The sequence below is a fragment of the Apodemus sylvaticus genome, chromosome 17, assembly GCF_947179515.1.
Source record: "Apodemus sylvaticus chromosome 17, mApoSyl1.1, whole genome shotgun sequence".
In the NCBI taxonomy this organism is placed as follows: domain Eukaryota; kingdom Metazoa; phylum Chordata; class Mammalia; order Rodentia; family Muridae; genus Apodemus; species Apodemus sylvaticus.
The window spans coordinates 45,812,283-45,824,839 of record NC_067488.1 but is presented as its reverse complement, the minus strand read 5'-3'; the positions used below and the strand labels follow the sequence as shown (position 1 = coordinate 45,824,839).

General features: G+C 51.6%; 1 protein-coding gene across 1 annotated transcript; it reads right to left on the bottom strand.

The window, feature by feature from the left end:
- Nucleotides 1-4,992: 4,992 nt before the first annotated feature.
- Nucleotides 4,993-12,118, bottom strand: LOC127667680 (apolipoprotein L6-like). The gene is made up of 4 exons (XM_052160849.1): nucleotides 12,075-12,118; nucleotides 11,375-11,478; nucleotides 9,838-9,934; nucleotides 4,993-6,480 (listed from the first exon to the last, which is right to left on the bottom strand). The coding sequence occupies exons 3-4, from the start codon at nucleotides 9,909-9,911 to the stop codon at nucleotides 5,619-5,621; spliced, it is 936 nt and encodes a 311-aa protein (XP_052016809.1). The 5' UTR covers nucleotides 9,912-9,934; nucleotides 11,375-11,478; nucleotides 12,075-12,118; the 3' UTR covers nucleotides 4,993-5,618.
- Between the last annotated feature and the right edge of the window lie 439 nt (nucleotides 12,119-12,557).

Genomic DNA, 12,557 nt, shown 5'->3' with positions numbered 1-12,557 from the left:
AGCCAGGTAGGCCTGACCCACTATAAAAGGGGCTGCTTGACCCTTCTTGCTCCTCTCTTGTTCTCTTGCTTTCTCTACTTCCCTTCCCCCACTCTCTCCATTCCCAGCTCCCCTCTCTCTCCACCATGGCCAGCCTCTATCCCTCTACCCCCTTCTCTCTCTCTCTCCCTCCCTCCCTCTCTCTCTCTCTCTCTCTCTCTCTCTCTGCCTCTACAACCCTCTTAACTCCCCTTCCCATGCCCTGAATAAACTCTATTCTATACTATACCATTGCATGGCTGGTCTCTCAGGGAAGGGATGCCTCTGCATGGGCCTGAGGAGGCGTGCCCTTCCCCCACCCCTCCATAGAACATTCCCCCCTCTTTATCTTTTGATAAATACATCAGTCATCAGTATCCACGAGGCCCTGCTTCCATCCTAAGTGCCAATCAAATATGCACTTGTGTGTGTGTTTGTGTGTGTGCGCACCCACTCACAAACTCCACATTTTTTCTGTTGAATTACAGTCTCCCTGAGGATTCCTCTCCTCTCCCTTTCGAGAAGTCTTTCTCTTAGGTGTCCCAGTTGGGGGACTTGACTGTTAGGAAGCAGCCCTGTAGTCAAGAAGTAAGCTTCTGCCAGTGTTTACTTCACTACAATGAGGGTCAGAAAAGTTGCAACCCCAACCTCTGGAACCCAACCCCTTTCTTCTCTTTCTCCTCCCTCTGGGTTCATCCTGACCAATCAGAGTACGCCGAGCTCTTACCTAGCCCCCTTCCATACTGCAGAGCCTGCAGGAGTGGCCTGGGGGTACTGCCTATGAGGTGGAGACAGACACCTGTGACCTAGGTATACTCATGGTACCCCAACGCACTTCTGTGCCAAGAGATTCTTTGTGCTGTGGTGAGGATGGGCATTTCTGGGAACTACAGAGAGCAGGGAGGTTCAGATCTGCAAGCAAATGAGGGATCATCAAAGATTAGAGATAAGGAGAGGTTCAGTTCTGCAGTGGCTAGGAGGGAGGCTCCCAGGGGAGTGTAATGACAGCAGTGGACAGCCAGCACCTGGACGGCCTGGGAAGAAAGAGCACAGGAAGTCTTGTGTGGGTGGGCCACAGTTCCAAACCTCCTGTGAGACTTCTTCTCCAGCCTTTCCTTTCCCGACTGTGTGGGGTTTTGTTGTTTTGTTTTTTTAAGTGTTATAGCACCCGTGTGTGACTTTCAAAACAGCAAAGAAGACACACAAAGAAAGGGGTTTTTAAGACAGGAGACAGCGCAGTCAGTCAGCTCAGGACTTGGGGCAGAGGAGATGAGCACAGTCTTCCCCTCTCTCCTTCCCCTGGAATCTGGCCTAACAGGTTCCAGTGACAACCTTCGTGTGCAAGCATGGCTCCCAGCCAACAGTTCCCAGTGAGCTGGGAGACAGAGAGAGGTGAGGTGGGGGAGGGACGCTCACAGCTCATCATTGCTAATTACTATGGAAGCTGACAGGAAGCGGTGTCTGTCTAAAGCTTAGCAGGGGCTGTACGAGTGAGTGATGGGCGATCTCAGGGGAGCGGCGGTGAGGTGACGGCTGGGTCAGAAGGAAGAAGGGAGGCTCAAGAGTTGGTCCGACAGGACTCTCCCTTCTGAGACCCTAGGGACCTCCCCGGCCCCTCCCCGTGTGTGAGCCTCCAGACATCGCCCGGGCCAGCCTTCCACCCCCACCCTGGTCCTCCCTCACTGATCTCAAAGACTCAAGGTCTCCACTCCTTCATCTGTCAGCCACCATCCGCGGAGTCTTGCCTTCTCAATCGAGGATAGAGGCCCAGGCTGAGTCACCTTGTCTCTTTTCAAAGAAGACCCCACAGGCCTCTCTCTCTTTTCTAAGTCTCTGAGGGGAAGAAACAAAGCCAGAAGTGAGCATGATGTAATTATGATGTCTGAGTCTTGCTTTTAGAAAAGAAGAGTCAGGAGCAGGGGTGCAAGAGATAATCCAGCACTCATGAGACTGAGGCAGGAGAATTGCCTAGAGTTCAAGGCCATCCAGACAGTGTAAGTGAGGCCCTGTCTTAAAGAAGCAGAAGAGGAGGAGCAAGAGCAGGAGGAGGAAGAAGAGGAGGCAGGGGGAGGCAGGAGAAGAGCCTCTAGTTTTATTAGAGCCCTAGGCCAGGTTTGGCATCACAAGGCTGCCACTACCCAGGCAGCCAGGTGTCAAGTGTCCAGCGTTGGCCATCCTGGGTCTACCATTACTTAGCATTTCTTTTGCGAGAGGGCTCACTATGACCGACTTAGAATTCAATAATGTAGCCCAGGCTGACCTCAAACTCATGGAGATCTGCTTGCCTCTGTCTCTCAAGTGCTGGGAACCCAGTGTACCACGACCTAGCTGGGAGTTACCTAATCCACACTGAGACAGAATTAGGAAGTGGGGCCTCCCGAGAGTCCCTTAAGTAGCTCGGAGTGGAATAGAGAGCTGTCCCAGGACAGGTGCCACTGGGAACTTGCTTGCCCCTTCTTCCCGATGAGGACAGAGCAGAAGGGGTCTCCTGGAGAGCTAAGAAGGAGCCCTTTAGATCCAGGGCCTGTTGAGCCTTGCCTGTCTCAAGACCAGCGGTGAGTAATTGTTCTTAACAAATGACCCAGCGAACAGCATTCTGTCACGGCAGCACAGACAGACAGACAGACACTTGGCAAGACACACAAGCTCCCCGCCTTGCTCATCGTGGACTGCGCTAACAAAATGTCACAGATGCGGAGCTCATACAACAGACAGTTCTCTTCTCACAGGCCCAGGTCCAGGCTGCCAACAGCCAGTTAGCCCAAGTCCTTTTGTTCTGCCAGATCGGGAATTGTGGGTAGGGGAGGAAGCTTTTACAATTCATGGGCTCTGAGCAGTCAGCATTGGCTGTCTTTGGCTGGATGCAGCAGCAGGAGGTACCCCCTAGGGTCATGCTCTTGGGCATGCCTGATGCCCTGTCTAATGGTGAGTGTCCAGGTCCAGGAACTTGGGGTGTCCCATCGGATGCCCCTCTGGGACTGTCTCAGTGACCAGAGCCTGTGGCTTCACCTCTCCCGCTCATTACGGGCTCAGTTCTCTTTCTCTGCCTTCTCTTTCCTTCTGTTACCCAAATGGTTCTGTTGCAGCTGCTTCTGGCCACTCTGCTCTGGCTGCTCGCTGGAGCCCCTCAGCTCCTCCATTGCCTTTCTGTGATCCCTGCAACCACTGTCATACCGGAAGACAGTCACCGTTGTCACCACTGTCGTTACCGATGCTGATTTGCTGCTACTGTGACCTTAGTGTCTGTCACCAGCACTACCACGGCTCCCTCCACTGTTTCTCATGCTTTCTTCTCTCACATGTCACCAGCTCAGCCTGTGTCACAAGGGATGAAATAAAGGCCACTGGAAAGAAGCCATTTAGTGGGTCTAATGTGACATGGGAAGCGGATAGAACATGAGTGAACCAAAGAGCTCATATAACCCACAACAGTGTGGATCCCAACCCAGGGCATATCCTCAGGCAAATTAAGGTCTGTGCGCTAACATCAATGAAGACACGGTTGCCTTTGCCATCCCTCTGCAGGGCCACCAGGAAATACCTAGCAGCAGAGTGGTTTACTTTCGCCGAGGGTTGTGAAGGCCAGCACTAAAGCTACGATGGCCAGGACTGAGTCCCCGAGCTGGAGTCACGCTTTAGCAGCAAGCAGCTGTCAACACTGTGTCGTTCCCTCAAGCCGGTCAAGGAGCACTGAAAGCAAGTGGGGCCAGCGTGGAAAGTTCACCCTACTGCTGACTAAGAACTCCTGACTCAAGGCAATCAGGGAACCATAAAGGAGTTATCAGTTATCTCCTAGAGAGTCCAATTGCCCTCTTCCTCAATAGCTTAGCTTATTTACTGGTAAAGTGAATATTGTGAAGAGTTCTTAGAGTAAGGACTTCTCGTGAATATTCGTAGTGGGTTAACAGTGGATTAACAATACTTACACCAGGGAGAGTGGCACAAATCCATAAGTTCAGCACTTGGGAGCCTGAGGCAGAAGAATCATATGTTTGAGGCCAGCCTGGACTGTATAATACGTGAAGTCAGATTAGGATACAGAGTGAGACTCTGTCTCAGGAAAAAAAATATATCACCGTACTCACTACTACCACACCCACCCACCACACCCATTACCACCACCACCATACTACCACCCACCACACCCACTGCCTCTACCACCACCACCACCACCACCACCACAGGTGCTTTTTCAATTCTTACTCCTTGCCCAGCACTCTTTTCTCAAAGGTGCTGGCCCATTCAGCTCCTGTCAAGGGCTGACTTGCTTGCAGATGTCTGATTACCCCAGAGAGCCTTGCACAGTTTTCCTCTGTGTGGGCTCGAGGGGCAGCCTCTCCAGTTTCTTCCTTCTCTTTTGTGGGCCTCAGGGCTATAAGGCTCTATACCCCTACAACCTTATTCAATCCCAACTATTCCCCCAAAGGCTCTACTCCAAATATGGAGGGTTTAAAGCTTCCGAATAGGGCTTGAGAGGGTAGTAAGTCCAGAGACCCCCCTGTAACGAAGAGACATGGTTTATTCAACCAGGAAGCTGGCATCCAAACATAGAAGCCACAGAAGAAGGAGAAGCAGCTGAGGACAGTCCTGCTCTGCACCAAGCACTGGGTACTAGTTGGCCCTTGTCCTGATTAGTTTTGTTTGGTTTGTTTTGTTTGGTCAACTTGACACAAGCCAGAGTCATCTGGGAAGGGGAAACTCAATTGAAAATATGCCCCCCCCCCATCAGAACACCTGTAGACAAGTCCATAGGGCATTTTGATTGATGATTGACGTGGGTGGTACCATACTTGGGAGGTGGCCCTGGGTAGCATAAGAAAGCAACGGAGACAGCCACAGAGTGGGCGCAGGCCAGGGAGCAGCATTCCTCCTTGGTTTCTGCTTGAGTTCCTGCATGCACGATCCTGCCCTGCACTCCCGCTGTTGTGCAAGGAAGGGCTTGTGAACCTCAAAAGACCACCAAGGAGCCGTCTCTGATGTAATCCCATTAGGGTCTCTTTATTACAGGCTCAGGCTTGGGTTTTCTTCCAACCCAACCCTGACACAGCAGGACGGGAAGGGAAGGCGGAGCAGCCCCCAACCCTCTGCAGGACAAGGTTTTATAGGAAAATAGGAACGAATGAGGGGGTAAGGGGGTGTCCAGTCTGGCAAGCATCTAATAGAATGACTATAAGCTGACAGGTGGGTGTCTGAAGCAAGACTGTGTACAATCACAAATGGTCTGAAAGTACATCTGAAACAATCGGACTAATCTTTGATTAACTGTTGCTAGGAAGTGGCTAGGGAAGTAACCCTGGCCAAGGACAAGCCGTGGGGTCCTTCCTGGTACTTGGGCGCAGCTTGGGTTCTGCAGCAGGTCCTTCTCAGGCTTTGTTTTTTTCTTTAAGATGAAGGCCAATCCCAAAATGGAGTAAGGACTAAGCTCTCACTGCCTTGGCTTCTCTCAGTGGACTGTGACTCGGGATTTGTAAACCAAATAAACCCTTCTGAGCATGGTCTTTATCACAGCTATGGAAACGTGGTGAGAGACATCTCTGCAGACCTCACAACATAACATCTGCATGACTCTACAGATCCCACGTTAGGCCTCCAGGTCTCTTTCAATACCCGGCCATCACCTTCAGCTTTTCGTAGCGACGGGTACGTTCTGCTAACACCCTCTCCCGCTCCTCAGCCCGTGTTCGTAACTCTTCTGCAAGCTCTGTTGGGGTTGCAGCCTTCAGATTCTCCCAGTCCTCCCAGAGAGTATATATGTCCTGGCCAAGGGAGAAGGCAGTAGCTACACGGCCTATCCTCAGAGCATTTTTGGTCATTGCCAGGGCTGTGCCCCCAAAGGCCCTTTGCACCTGCCTGCCGCTTCGAGCTGATACTTGGCCGGCAGTCATGAGCTTCTTGGCAGCTGAGGTGACGTGAGGTTGTGTTCTGGTTAGCCGGAGGGCTCGGAGGTGCTTTCTGATGATATCCCAGGCGCTCCCACATTTGTAGACAAGCTCCCCGGCGGCTGTGATGTAGCTCGTCTTCTCTCCCTTGACCTCCTCAAGCTTCTCGTCGCTGCTAGGCATGATGCTGTTGGCCTGAGCTAGGACTCTTTTCTTGTAAGAGTTTCCCCTCACATTGGTCACAATGTTGGTGACCTCAGCAACTGCCCCCAAACCATTCCCAACCGCAGTGAGTACCAGGCTTCCCCCTGCAGTTGTCGGAGCCAAGAACAAACCCACGAGGCTCAGGGCTCCAGAGATGACTGACACAGAGGTAGTCACCACTTTGGTCTTGGTAGCTTTTTGGTGGCTTTCGTCAATGTGGTCTGCAATGGCATAGAGCATTCTAATGCGCTTCTTCTCATTCTTTTTCCAGCTCGGGAACTGTTTTAGAAACCTCCGGTCTTCATCTGTCAGAGCACCATCTTCAACTTCCACTTCTTCCTCATCAGTGAAGCCCCCATCCAGACTGTCATCCTTGTCCCTGTCGGTGAGGGAAACAAACACTTGGCTTCAGTGTCCTAGGGGAAAGACCCAACTGCTCATCCAGCCCCTGTGGCCTCCAGGTGAGCTTTGCTCCTAACTCTGAACCCTTTCCACATCTCCCTAAAAATCCCCTGAGCTCAACCTTTGCAGAAAGCAACTGAGGTAGTCAGAGAGGAGGAACAACTGGGCAGAACACTGGGTGTGACCTCGAACCTCCTCAGAGACGTGAAGCAGGCGGAATGGTCCTGAGGGACATTCCCAGCCCTCCTCAGAGGAACTGGAGCACTGCTCCTGAGGAAGGGGAGAAGGAATGTCACTGTCCTGACACGGGGGACAGAGAGGGAGGGAAGGGGCCTGGGGAAAGAAGGATGAGGTGAGGAAGCCAGGTATTGAGCACAGGAGGGGAGGAGGAAGAGGGGGGGGAGGAGGAGGAAGAGGAGGAGGCAATGGAGGAGGAGGGAGAGAGGGAAGAGGGGGAAGAAAGGGAGGAAAAGGAGGAGGAGGAAGAGGAGAAGGAAAAGGAAGAAGATGAGGAATAAGAGGTAAAGGAGGAGAAGGAAAAGGAAGAGGGAGAAGAGGAGTAGGAGGAAAAGAAGGAGGAAGAGAAGGAGAAGGAAGAAGAGGGAGAGGGGGGAAGGAGAAGGAAGAGGAAAAGGAGGAAGAGAAAGGAAGAGGAGGAAGAGGAGAAGAAGGAAGAAGAGGAAGAGAAAGAGAAGGAAGAGAAGGAGGAAGTGGAGGAAGAGGAGGCCAGATGCTCTCTGATCATCTCCATTTTGGCTACAGTGGCTGAGCCTTCACATCTTTGACTCACACTTTGAGAGGGCGGCAATAAACAGTAACTAGTTTCTGCACATCCTCCTTGGCCCCCTTCATTTGTTCCCTCAGCCAGGGCGATGGGCCCTTCAAGGAAGGCCTTTCTTCCTTTAACTAGCATGTTACAGGATAGAGGGGTAAGGAGTATTTGCCAGCCAGTGGAGTTTGGCTTCCACAGAGAGTGGTACTGGGAAGGGCAAAGCTGGCTCCTCCAAGCCCCTTCCTAAGCTAAGTGTCACTCACGGGACCGTGGGTCTGCAGTTTGCCACTGGGGTGCAGGGACTCCACTCAGGGATGTGAAACACAGAGGTGCTAGACTGCCTTCCTTCCTCACTGCCATTGGGGTGCTGGGCTCATAGGACCCGTGATACACTGCTCAGGGGAGATGGAATGAAGACTAAGATGGGGGCCCCAGCCTGTGTTTCTCTGGGTGATAAAGGGCAAAGGCTGGGACTGAGGCTGTGGTTCCCAAAGTCCTCAGCACCCAAATGCCTCTGGGAACCTCGAGGGATTAAGGGTGGCAGGAAGAAGCTCTGTAATGAAGGCTTCCCCCCATGGTAGTCCTTGATGAGAGAGACAGTCCTTGCTTGTCCAAACTGTTTATTCATGGTGGGAAAAATGGATGCACACAACATACTCAGGGTGAACCAGAGATTAAATACCTTTTACAGGAAGGAATGTCCGGGAAGGGGAGCTTATTGGCTAAACCCTGGGACCCAGCCCATCTAGATACGTCATTACAATGGCTCTGTGCTAGGTGACCTGTTGTTATGGCCTCTTAGTGGAGTATCGCAGTCACAAGCTCTATGACAGGAATCTGTTCAGGGGCAGACTCAAATGCCTTCCATTCTCAATTATGAGAATTGCCAGGGTTCCTTAATCTGCTTGACCTTATCAGTTTTTCTCTCTGGTGACACAGTTCCACTTACCCCACATGGGACTTCTTAGGAGAGCAGAGAAGGCTGGTGACAACATAGAGCCCCAGAAATCCAGAGTTGGGAACAGCACAGAGGAGAAACCCAGTGCCCAAGGAGGAAAGGGACCTCACAGAGGTACCTGGCTAGGTCAGGATGCAGCAGAGACTAAGCTGCTCAGAGTATCCTGTTTCTCCCCGGGTGTCAGCTGGAGTCAGAATCCCCACTAAAGGACAGTCCGTGCCATGACCAGGTCCCCCACAGATATTAAGATTCTCCAGTACTGGAGTTCTGTGAATAAACTGCCCCAGACTTTTACATATTACATAGAAAGCCTGCCTGCAGGCCCTGACCTTTGCTGTTATTTTATTTGGTTTGGTTTGAGTTTTGGTTTTTCCAGCAGGGTTTCTCTGTGTAGTCCTGGCTGTTTTAGAACTCACTATGTAGTAGATCAGGCTGGCCTTGAACTCAGAGATCTGCCTGCTTCTGCTTCCTAAGTGCCAGGGTTAAAGGCATATGCCACCACTGTCCCGCAGCGCCTGTCTTTTGAATACAGTCCTTTAGACTGTAGAGTCTAGATGATATAATATCTTGTAGACCATTGACTCTGTGTCTACAATGATGATTTGAAAAAGCAAGTCAGTCCTTGTTCGTGAAGGCATAGCCATCGTGGGCCTGACTACAGGGCAGGCCTCCTGGGGTGGTTGATATGAGTCACATGGGTCACAGATGTGGATCTACATTACAGAGTACATGTTACATGGCTATGATGTTTCATTTCTGTGTGGCTTTAGGCAATGAAAACTGTACCTGCTATGTCCAGAACCCTCTGCATTGGGTAGTCCTGTCCCCAGCATAGTAGGAGCCCACACTTCAGTTCTATGAAATTCCATCTCCCTTGCTGCCCTCCCATGAGCTGCAGCAGGATACTGGGGTCCAGCCGTGGACTAATGTGTGACTGGCCTTGAACTCGTAAATGTATTGAAAAGTAGGGCATCTTTCTACTGAATTGTTTCACATATATCACGTCCTGCTAATTAAAGTTGAAGTCTACCACGTGGGGAAAGGGCCATGTGGCCGGGAAAACAGGCAGGCAGGGCCTGGAAAGTGGGGCTGCCGCAGGCCGCTCAGCTGGGGAAACAGGCTCATATATTTGAATACTTAATCTAGGGAGTGGAACTGTTTGGAAGGATCAGAAAGATTAGGAGGTGTGGCCTTTTGGAGTAGGTGTGGCCTTGCTGAAGTGGGTGTGGCCTTGTTGGAGTGGGTGTGGCCTTGTTAGAGGAAGTGTGTCACTGGGGGTGGGCTTTGAGGTTTCAAAAGTTCTCTCCATGCCTCTCTCTCTCTCTCTCTCCCTCTCTCTGCCTGCTTGTGGATCAGGATGTGAAGCTCTCAGCTCCTACTCCAGGGCCACGGGTGCCATCAGGCTCCCACCATGATGATAATAAACTAATCTCTAAAACTATAAGCAAGCCCCAGTTAAAGGCTTTCCTTTTAAGAGTTGCCTTGGTTGTGATGGTGTCTCTTCACAGCAATAGAACAATGGTTGGGACAAGTGGTTATTCCTGAGAGAACACATGCTGCTTTCGATACAACCAGCTCTTCCCAAGAAGTCCACCCTGGGTTACCTTGGCAACTCAACATCAGCCTCATATTCTTCCCCTGTCTGGTGGCCCGGGATTCGTGTTTGCACCAAAGCCATGTCCTTATGAGTCAGGTTGTCTTCTGACAGGAATAGAGAAAGCAAATTTGCTGCCAATATCATACAACATTGTAAAATTCAAGTATGGAAGGATTTTAGACTGCGCAGAACTGAAATCATACCAAGCCATGGTTTATACTAATCATAATGTTCACATACTATTGCTTTTTAATTAAGATATAGCCTTTATGCAGCAAGCGCACCCAAGGAAGCACTCAGCACAAGGTAGGAACTGGTTCTCCCCTTCCACCATGTGGGTCCTGGAGATCAAAGCCAGATCGTCCTCCAGTTTGGTGACAGACACATTCACCTGCTGAGATATCTTGCCAGCTGCAGGATCTTTCTCTGTTCTTGGTGTATCTAATTAGGATCTTTGCCTTTCCCATGTGACAGGGCCATGGAGATGAAAGGCCATCTTAGGTGCTCATGGGAAAGTCTTTTCAACCATGGAGCTCTGTCATGAGACCGCGGGGAAAGTCCCTAGGGGTGGGGGAGGGGTGGCCAGATGGGTGGCCAGCAACCTTGATTAGGCTTCCTGGAGGGAAGAGGGCTGGGGACTGGCTCAGCCAGTGGCTTTGTATAGCACATGCAAAACCCAAAAGGATCCTCAGGAAATCCCAGGAGTGCAGGAACTCTGTGTCAGTCACCTTTGCCACTGTCAGAGACCAGATATCAGGTCCGAGGTCTCCAGAGCCTTTTTGCAAGGATATTAGCAACACGATGGCCTTGGGGGGAGGGGGAGAGCCATCTTGGGGATGACAATTTTCAGGTTATAAAGAGGAAGCAGAAGGACTTTCAGGGAGAATGGCATTGCTATCCTTGCAGCGAATGGGTGACAGCTTGCACCAGGTTCTTGGAACCCTTTGACTCCCCCAGTGCACATGGGGATTCGAGAACCAAGGGCAATGCTAACCCTGGGGTGTGAACAGCTATTCCGCTGACCCCTGCACTGGTCCAGAGGCTGCAGGGTGCTTGCTTGTTTTGGTGCATGATGGAGGCTGAGCGGAAGGCGCCATTAGCCATTCCATCTCCTTCACGTGATGTGGTATCACATGAGTGAGGCAGGGGGTGAGTGAGTCTCTAGTCAGAGACTGGAGGGAGCAGCTAAAGCTGCAAAGCAGCTGAGAGAGGCAGAGGACAAGTAGACACTGAGCCACCCAGCGTCACAGCTCAGGAGAAGAAAGCAGAGATGAGAAGTGTGGCTGAGAAGGACGTTCGAGAATGCTTGACAGGCCTTTGTGCCCCACTACACATGGGCCACCATTGCCATCCCACCCCACCCTGCCCCGCCATGCACACACTGTTGGGAGTGATGCAGGCCACTCACATTCTCAAGCACTCTGCCACAGAGGCCACCCCAGCCCAGCCCTCTGAGTGTTTTTCAGTGTGCAGCCTGATTACTCCACCTTTGACCCATAATGGCCTTCCTCTGCCAAGAGCCAGCTGGCAGATCCAGGACATACCTTGGCAGTTTCTGCTGTGGCAGTGGCTGAAAGGATTGCCCTGCTCTCTTCCAAGGTCCAAGTGGCTAGGGTGGTCAGCGGGGAGGATGCTCCGTCTGTCCTCCCTACAGAAGACAGACAATCTCGGTAGTGCAGGCACAGTCCACAGTGTCTCTGTCTGGGGATCAGCTAGCTAGTGAAATCCTTGCTAAGGGTCTGTCATCTTTGGACTTTTCATAATTATACTCAAGATACAAAAACAAACCAAGCCAGGCAGTGGTGGCACACAACTTTAATCCCAGCACTTGGGAGGCAGAAGCAGGCGAATTTCTGGATTCGAAGCCAGTCTGGTCTACAGAGTGAGTTCCAGGACAACCAGGGCTACACAGAGAAACCCTGTCTCAAAACAAACAAACAAACAAACAATCAATTAAAGAAGAGAACCTGGGTAGATAAGAAGGCAGTGCCCCTCGATGGCACATCGGAGCCAGTGAGGCTCCCAGTGGGTTGGCATTTGTAAGGAGCTGAACCTGAGACCCTGCCTAGCTCCAGCTGCCTGAGCTTTGAGCCCTGTTAGCCCCTGTCAGCTCTGTTTTTCCCTGGGCAGTGACTGGCTTCTTGTTCCCCTAGTATCCTTGTCCCTTAGTTGTCCCGGAAGCAGCCCTCCCCTCCCCTGCCTGCTGTCTCTCAGAGAGAAGATGACCCCAGGCTCAGACCTCACCTCTCCAAGAGCCTTCCAATCAGTCCAGCGTCTGGGCTGGGACCAGTGTCTGGGCAGAACAGGAGCAGAAGCAAGGGCAGATTTTATTCACCAACTGGGCCAATGGCTGGAGCGCAGTGGCTCTTGGAGGCGGGAACGGAATTATGAAACTGGTTCATCGGAACCTCAAAGCATGCTGTACAGTGGCAGCCCAGCTTCTTAGACAATTCCCCGAAATAGGAGCCCTGTTGAGAAGTATCCTGTTTGAATGTTTCACTTTCCTTCTTCCCCTACACACACTGTGAGGTGTACGGACAGAGGACTGGCCGCGGTGTGGCACAGGGTAAGAGCGCCTGCATGTGCCAGACCCTAAATTCCACCCCCAGCCCTGCCAAAGAACTCCTCCATCTCTCCTTCGCAGCTGTGTGCCAGGCTCCACACTTAATGGTCACTGCTGAACTAGGACCTGAAGACTTCACGTATCTGTGACGTCTTCAGGTCCTA